At 32.2% G+C, this 8,136-nt stretch overlaps 1 protein-coding gene across 1 annotated transcript; it reads right to left on the bottom strand.

The window, feature by feature from the left end:
* Positions 1 to 520: 520 nt before the first annotated feature.
* Positions 521 to 5,936, bottom strand: LOC107570759 (interleukin-12 subunit beta-like). The gene is made up of 9 exons (XM_016257012.1): positions 5,897 to 5,936; positions 5,603 to 5,684; positions 4,677 to 4,940; positions 2,558 to 2,663; positions 2,222 to 2,394; positions 1,174 to 1,334; positions 971 to 1,089; positions 857 to 890; positions 521 to 748 (listed from the first exon to the last, which is right to left on the bottom strand). Exons 2-8 carry the CDS (start codon positions 5,682 to 5,684, stop codon positions 860 to 862), a joined length of 936 nt encoding a protein of 311 aa, XP_016112498.1. The 5' UTR covers positions 5,897 to 5,936; the 3' UTR covers positions 521 to 748; positions 857 to 859.
* Positions 5,937 to 8,136: the final 2,200 nt, after the last annotated feature.

The following is an 8,136-nucleotide window of genomic DNA, read 5'->3' as shown; positions in this document are numbered from 1 at the left end:
TATTCATGTTTATTTTGTGCTGCAAATATTAAATAGGAAAATATATGCAGCTTGAACTGAGGCGAATTATCTCACTACAAATTAAACTTTGAACTTTTATTAACAAAATAAATAAGGATATGTTTTACCTGCATTTAACACAAATAAACAGCCTATGGAGTTCCCCTTAGGCTACCTTAAAATGATCGTAGTTTGTGGTTTATTATCTTATTAATTAAAACACATCAGCCATAAAATAGTACAATGGCAAATTCGCATATATCAAACATCTACCTTGTAATAACAAAATGAATAAGATGGATATAGCCGTTGTAACCCAAATAAATAAGGTCCTTTCCCTTATTTAAAACGAATACTCAGTTTGTGGTTCATTATTTTTTAAATGAAAACCCAGCAACAAAGACACTCACTTATAGGCTATTAAAGGAATAAATGAAAGTTTTATTAACAAAAGTTAATCCGCCATCATAATGTCAGTCTTCTCGCATCACTCTTGTCACGTGACCCCCCCCCCCCCCCCCCCCTTATTACATAACACTATAAAATAAAATATAGAACAACTGTCATCTAATAAGGCATTCTCGAAGGCCATGCAATATATTTTTAATGATCTGGAAAATTATTGCACAAATACATTTCACCATGGTATATTTTAATAATACAAAATAGGTATAAATATGAATAGTTGTAATATTTTGTCAGGAATAGAAAGCAGATCGTCAAGCAGAGGGGTGTGTTCCCTTTAGACCTGCATTTATAAAACAAAGAATTGACAAATGTCAGAACAATAGCATCAAGCATCAAAGAACAACTAAAAATGACCAATATGGTCATTAAAACACAAATCAACACTTACCGTTTATTTTTCTGAGGTGTGCCGGTGTTTTCTCCTGTTAAAAAATAGATGTAGAATGTAAAGGGGAATATTTTCATAAATATATAATAATACTGTAGGTAAAACTGTACTTACTGTTGATGGTGACTCCAGTCACCCCAAACTTTTTTAGTAAGTGGGTCCTGTGCTCGGACGCAGAAAGTATATGCTTTTTTGAATTTCACCTTGTAATGTGTCTTGTTGGTTTCATTTTTCTATTTTAAGGAATTAACATATATTTTGATGTTAATAAACAACAACAACAAAACATAAAAAATATATTAAAAAAATTATCTTACTTCGACACGACTTCCTGTGTAGTCACAGCTATGATTGTTGAGAACCACTTTCACTTCATAGGAGAGGGGAAAGAAACTGCAGGGGAAACTCCATGTTTCAGGGGGGTGCCACTCAAATACATCATCTTGGATCTTGGTGATACAAACTTTATCTGGCTTGACTGAGGGTTTGAAATAACAGTTTAATCAGCAGTCTAGTACAGGGGCTGGGACCCACGAGGGGGCCTCAAGATGATTTAAAATGGATGCCCTGAGGCTGAGATTGATTGATTGATTGATTGATGATTGAAATATTCGATTAAAACATCTGAAATCCTGAATTCCAGTGATCTAGTATCATGTAACTATTACTAACAAACTTATTTGTCAGTTCTGTTAATTTTTTTCATAAACGACTTCATACCCTTGTAAAAAAGAAGCGTGATTAATTGTATGTAGGCCTACTTGCAAATAACAATATTAATTAAATAAATGTCCACATAAATGTACTGAAGGAGAGTACACTTTCATAATTTTAACACTTTTTAAAAATGCACTTTGCAATAATGTCAAAATATACTTTTACATTTTAAACTTTTTTTACATTTTAAACTGTAGTGTGTTATTTAATTTTACATTTGAAATTATAATTGAGGTATATTTTAAATGTACTAAATTGCAACTTCATTATTACAAATGTGTAATTACAAATCCATTTACATATATGACGTACAAGTTTCAATAGAAATGGGATTCAAGTATTTTATGAATTATGAAATTACAAATAAATATGCACTTAAGGTCTACCGGTCTACTTAATGGGCAAAAAAATTTAATTTAAATTATAATTTTAAGTTGTAAATAACATGCAAGTCTCTGAAAACATTACATTCAGTACATACTTATTTATATTATATTCTTTTAATAAATATTTTATCATAATAAGTGCTTTTTAAAAGTATATGCTAAAGTGTTTACAAGGGAATTTACACATAGTCTAATGCATTAGTTGTAATGCAGGGATGTGCATTGCATGTAGCGACCACCCGGGGGCACACAAATCTCTTACCAATGTCTCGGATGAGGAAAGTCCTGTGGTGCTCCTCCAGCCTATACAGATTTCTGATAAACATTGTGAGGTTGATGCTCCTAGACTCTTCGGAGTACTGACAGTAATCCGTGTCAATACAAGTCAGCCCAGATATATCCGAGTCTAGAGTGCAGTTGATGGGACTAGAGTTTCTGTACAAACACAAGGCCAGTTTAGCATTGATTTGCTGTTTTAAGATAAGCCTGAATAATTTGAATGCTTAGGCCCAACTCAAAATAAAATGATTAATCCAACCCAACTCAAAATAAAATAAAGTTAGATTAATACAGAATAAGAATAATCATTAATCATTACCGGATTGCTGTGAAATATACCACAGCTCTTTGGATCCGTTCCTGATGCCATTTCCAAGAGCAATGAAATTGTCCATTATAGTTTCTTGCGGTGCAAGAAATAAATTCTAGGCAGATAAAAAGTTAAGCAGTTTTATTTCAGATCAGTGGCCACAGTGAGAAATATTGATAGCTAATACATTACATTCATGTTTATGTTACATAAAGATATGTAAATTTAAAGAATTACAGGAGCAATAAGAACAACAGTAGGCCTAGGTGGCGAGTCTGCAACAACTGACTTGAATTATGAGTGAATCACTGAATTATTGGCTCATTCACAGTTCCATTAATAATTAATTAAGCAAGATAACATTGGTGAAAACTGGTGAAATAAACATATTTTAATAGATATCCCCTTACTTCCCCATTAAGATCTTTAGAAAAAATATTTTGTTTAATTATGCAAATGATGCATTATCTAATTAAATATGCACACATCAATATGAACATTGTATAAAGCTATCTTCAAAATTCTTGTTACATTACGTTAACAAATTAAGGATTTTTACAAATCTCTTTTTATCCCTCGATAAATCAGAAAATCCTGCTAACAGTCAGAAAAAAATATATATATAAATTAACGCACCCATCAGTAAAAAACTTTCAGAATATAGATAGGGACAAAACTGGGAAGTTTGGTGTATGTTAGCAGAAATTTCTGGCTCAGTGCTTGAGAAAAAACTCATATTGGGGGGAAAAAAAATCTATAAAGGTTTCGCCATTATAGCAGTTTGGAGAATGGATGGATGGATGAATGGTCTTTAAAGATATGTATTGCACTTAAAATCTACAGATGCAAATACATAAAATGTAATAAAATAAACTTGGATGTTTTCGTTTCACAAGAAGACATGTTTTGAAGCAAAATTCTCAGATTTAAAAAAAACAATGGTTTTGACAAGTCATGTTTCCAAGAATAATTTGAGTGAATGAATCACAGAGTCACTTATAAAGACTTTCATTCATTCTTTTGGAACAATAATCATTGATAGAACCAACGCCCTGACCTATGTCACTAGCACGCGACCAATAAGTCGCTGTGAAAAAGTAAATCTACTTAGGGCAAATTTTATCATGCCAAAGTCAGCTTTAAACATTTCAAATGTAATGTCCCAACAACAAAATTGTGGCCAGTGAAAACGCTTAGTGGCTAGTGACTTCAAAAAGCCACAATCCTTGCTGGAAAAGAAAATATATAGCTGTTATAGCTGGTCATCCATCCTGGTCATAGCTGGTCAGCAGGCTGGTTTTAGAGGGATTTTGGCCAATTCTTTAGCTGGACAGGGGAAACTAGCTCACCAGCTAAAACCAGCTTGGACCAGCTTAGCCAGGGTGGCTGATAAGCCAATAAGTTAATGTCAAGCCCTATACATAGCTAATAAGAATGACTGTCACATATGCCCTGTTAAAAGTAATATATTTAAAATACATTTATTTCATACTAAGTATAGTTCAAATCTATTAACATATTTACTGACAGATAATTCGAGACTTACTGATATAAAAAATTATAATTAAACTTTATTTGGTGTACTACTTGTGCACAATGCACATTTCTTAATATTAAGTCTAAAATGTGTTTAATGTCATTTTTGATGAGGATTGCATGATCTTTAAATGCAAATTATTTAAAGTGTGCCTGAAGTGTACTTGCAATAGTTCCACTTTAGCACAATAAAATATACTAAGTATATCTTTAATTGTACTTCAGCACTACTTCCACACAAAGTGTAAGAACAAAATTAGTTGTTCCAATTTAGCAGACTTTAAGTATACCAGTTTAGTATGGCATTTTATTAAGAACATAAATATGAAAATGTATTTGTAGTACACTTAGTATTAAATAAATCTATTTCAGATCCATTTAAGTATATTTATTTTTCACTGAACATTTTTAAAAATAGGCCTATATTTTAATACTTGATGCTTAGTTTAATTTTTTTTATATAGTGAATTTCAATTGTTAAATGATCTGCAGTAAAAAAAAAAGCCTTTATATCCAGATGTTTTAAGACTTTTAAAGACTTTAAGACTTAATAAACATTAATTCCAATGTAAGTGTTAACCTTCATACTTACCTCTGTCACTAGATTGTATAAGAACTCCTTTAGGAAACTCAACTGGATGGACCAGTAGTAGTGTGTAATTCAAAAGATCTCTGTTTGGTCTGTGGCATGTGAAGTTTCCCCCATGCAGCCCATCTATTATAACAGTGATGAGGTTCCCTGTCTGAGAGATGCTTTCCCCGTTCCTCTCCCAGTAAATTTCCTCTAATCCATATTGCTCTCCACAATGCAGCAATACCGCAAAGCTGGACAGATTTGATACCTCCAAAGCCACAACTATAACATTAAAGCTTATTTATCAGACTCATCATTTGATTTGATAGCACAGTAAATAAATAATGTTTTACAAAAAGGCATATATTTTTATTCAACAAGGATGCATTAAATTGTTCAAAAGTGACAGTAAAGACATATGTAATGTTACAAAAGATTTATATTTCAAATAAATGATGTTCTTTTAAACTTTCTGTTCATGATAGAATCCAGAAAAATAAATCCTCTGAAAAAAACAGGGGGAAAAAATCATGTGGATTTCTATGTGGAGTTCGCGGTTTTATTTCCTGGTTTAGCTGAGTGGGCATGGCCTTCAAAAAAAGCACAAACCTGAAGGGGTATGTTAATGTTAGCTATTTATGGAAATGCTGGTGCAAATGTCTTCATTTTATCCACCCTTTTTATTGTATTTATTTAATTTTTTTAACTCTTGTTCTTAATGATCTTTTTATGTATTTATTGATGTAGTGAGGCAAGAGTTATCTATGGTAACACAGGAAAACGTGCATTTAAGGTGCCATGTGGATATTGTGTGTGTGTGTTTGTGTTGTCTTCACTGTTACTTTATTTTAAGTGTCTATATTATAAATGTCTTTACTGTCACTTTTAAGCAATGTGTCCTTGCTGAGTACAATACTAATAAATGGGATTTAAGCAATAGTCACCATTTGGCTTGATTAACCTCAGTGAAGTGCTGCCTGCCATCTGAAGAGCAGCTTGAAGAATAACAAAGACAATCTTGTTCATCTAAAGAAAAAGTAAAAATGGTAATGATATGAACAATTATGTTATAAAATAAATTATACAGATTATAGTATTCAACTAACATGAATAAACATTCTTATTAAAGTATATATATATATATATATATATATATATATATATATATATATATATATATATAGATTGATTGATTTTATAATATTTCATTGTGATAGACACCTTCTCTTAAATCTTACCTTGAGAACTTAATGAGTTTTGGTAACTCTCTCCTCTTCCCTTTCACTGAAGTAGTATTGGACCTGAGCAACATTTATATATGTAATACAGAAGTGTGAATTTCCAGCAAGCAGAAGTATCAAGTTCTAAACAAAGGGATATGGAAACCAATGTGGTGAAGCCAGTTTTCATTTGGGATTTCCATGAGCTATGTAACAGTGCTTGTTATGTGCTAGGGGCTTTAACAGGAGCAATTGTGTATGAGAATGTACAGGTCATCTCTCACAATTAAATCATTTCCTCTGAGTGAAATATGTTAGATTTTTTTTGTGTGATTCATGTTTTGAATGCTATGTGTTTTTTTTTTGGTTAGTTTGTTGTTTTTGCACTTTTGTTTTCAGTCACAAATCCCCATATATACACTGCTGTTCGAAGGTTTGACATAAGATTTTTTATGTTTTTTTTTTTTTAAAGAAGTCACATGCTCATAAAAAAAACTATGTACTGTGAAATATTTTGCAAATTAAAATAAGTTTTCTATTTTAATATACTTTCAAACATAATTTATTCCTGTGATAAAAACTGAATTTTCATCAGCCATTACTCCAGTATTCAGAGTCCCATGATCCTTCAGAAATCATTGTAATACACTGATTTATTATCAATGTAAATCAGCATATTATGTTTCTGAAGGATCATGTGACACTGAAGATTGGAGTAATGGTTGATGAAAATGTAGCTTGAATTATGGAATGAATTATACGAAGTATATTAAATGAGAAAACTGTCATTTTAAATTGCAATAATATTTCACAGTATTACAGTTTATTTTTTAAAAACCTTTTTTTTTTAAAAAACAAACATTAAAAATCTTACTGATCCAACACACATATTTATATAGATATGAAAGACATCAATAAGGGCCTCACATGCTCTTTCTGGTGAAGCTAATTTTGAACATTAATTAGGTCACTGCTGCCAAATGAAAATGTAGAGTGTGTTAATTTGGACATGACTGTAATGTCCAGATATTTAGGTGGTAGTGGCACTTGTGCATTACACCACAGTCACTGTCCTGGTATGAGTTACACATTCTAGGGAAAAATTGTTGAACACGAGAAAGTGAACACCTTATCATCATAGTGTTTAACCACAAACCAAAACTCAGTTACAAAATTAACGGGAATTCCAAGATAACTTAATACCATGACTATACGACAATGAAAATGCATAACGTGAGAAAGCCACTATTAAACTAAAGCCACAAAGCCTGTATGTATTTTATGACATGATTAAATAGGACTAACTAGCTTTCAAATAGATTTATGGTGGGATAAATGTGGTGGTAAAAAATCATAAAGGGTAAACTGCTCAATGTCAGCATGAAGATTTTCACAAATTATGCAGAGTGGTCACAATTACTCTAACAACTATCCATTCAGATCCTTTAAGTCAGTCAAGGCAAGTTTAAGTCAGTAACTGTGTTATATCAATAAATTACTGAAAGTTAAGTGTCTTTCAGAACCCCAAATAAACAAGCTAGAAGGCAACAGTGGCAAGGAACATAAACCCCATCAAGTGACAGAAATGGAGAAAAAAACTTAGGAGAAACTGTTCCAGTTCTCCTCTGGCCTAAGTGAACAAACTCAGTTTGATATTGGTAAAACTGTTTCAGCATGACACGTTTATAGCTGGGAGTAGGGATTTGGGCTGAGGGCTTGCCCAGACACTAAAATCTTCGCTAAGGATCTGTCCTGAGGTCTTGTGTATTCGCTGAAGTCTTTGCTGAGCATCTGTCCCAAGGGCTCACAACAGTAACCTCAGGATCATTTTTTATATCAACTATGCATTCAGTTAGTTTTGTGGATTGGTATGCTTCATCGGGTATCATCTGTGTACCAGTAAAAAGTAATATTTATATATATAACTCTGATGAGTCCAGTTTCAGTGCTATAAAATGGTCTAAATCCTGACTGAATTTCCTTGCAGATACCTTTTCTTTCCAAGAAGTAACATAGTTGTGAAGACACCACTCTTTCTAGTATTTTCGATAGAAAAGGAATTGGTCAGTAGTTAACTAATTCTCTAGAATCAAGCTGTGGTTGGAGGCCATGCTTGAAAAGTGACATCCTTATAGTTTATCTGACCATTACATATCATAAATGTATCCAGTTTCAGTAACACTTTATTTTGATAGTCCACTTTAGACATTCTACTAACAGTAAGTAACAGTAAGTAAAGAGTAACCACAGTTTCTTCT

This window comes from Sinocyclocheilus grahami, unplaced genomic scaffold (assembly GCF_001515645.1).
Source record: "Sinocyclocheilus grahami isolate Dianchi unplaced genomic scaffold, SAMN03320097.WGS_v1.1 scaffold1501.1, whole genome shotgun sequence".
Lineage (NCBI taxonomy): Eukaryota > Metazoa > Chordata > Actinopteri > Cypriniformes > Cyprinidae > Sinocyclocheilus > Sinocyclocheilus grahami.
Note: the sequence above shows the minus strand (reverse complement) of the source record. Positions and strands in the feature narration are given on the sequence as shown.

What these genes read in the sequence shown, in the direction of transcription:
- LOC107570759 (XM_016257012.1), bottom strand. Translation starts at nt 5,684, where the DNA reads ATGAACAAGATTGTCTTTGTTATTCTTCAAGCTGCTCTTCAGATGGCA. An exon ending in GTATATTTCACAGCAATCCG is followed by an intron (nt 2,395 to 2,557) that starts GTAATGATTAAT and finishes GTGTTTGTACAG; the next exon opens with AAACTCTAGTCCCATCAACT. An exon ending in ACACAGGAAGTCGTGTCGAA is followed by an intron (nt 1,090 to 1,173) that starts GTAAGATAATTT and finishes TCCTTAAAATAG; the next exon opens with AAAAATGAAACCAACAAGAC.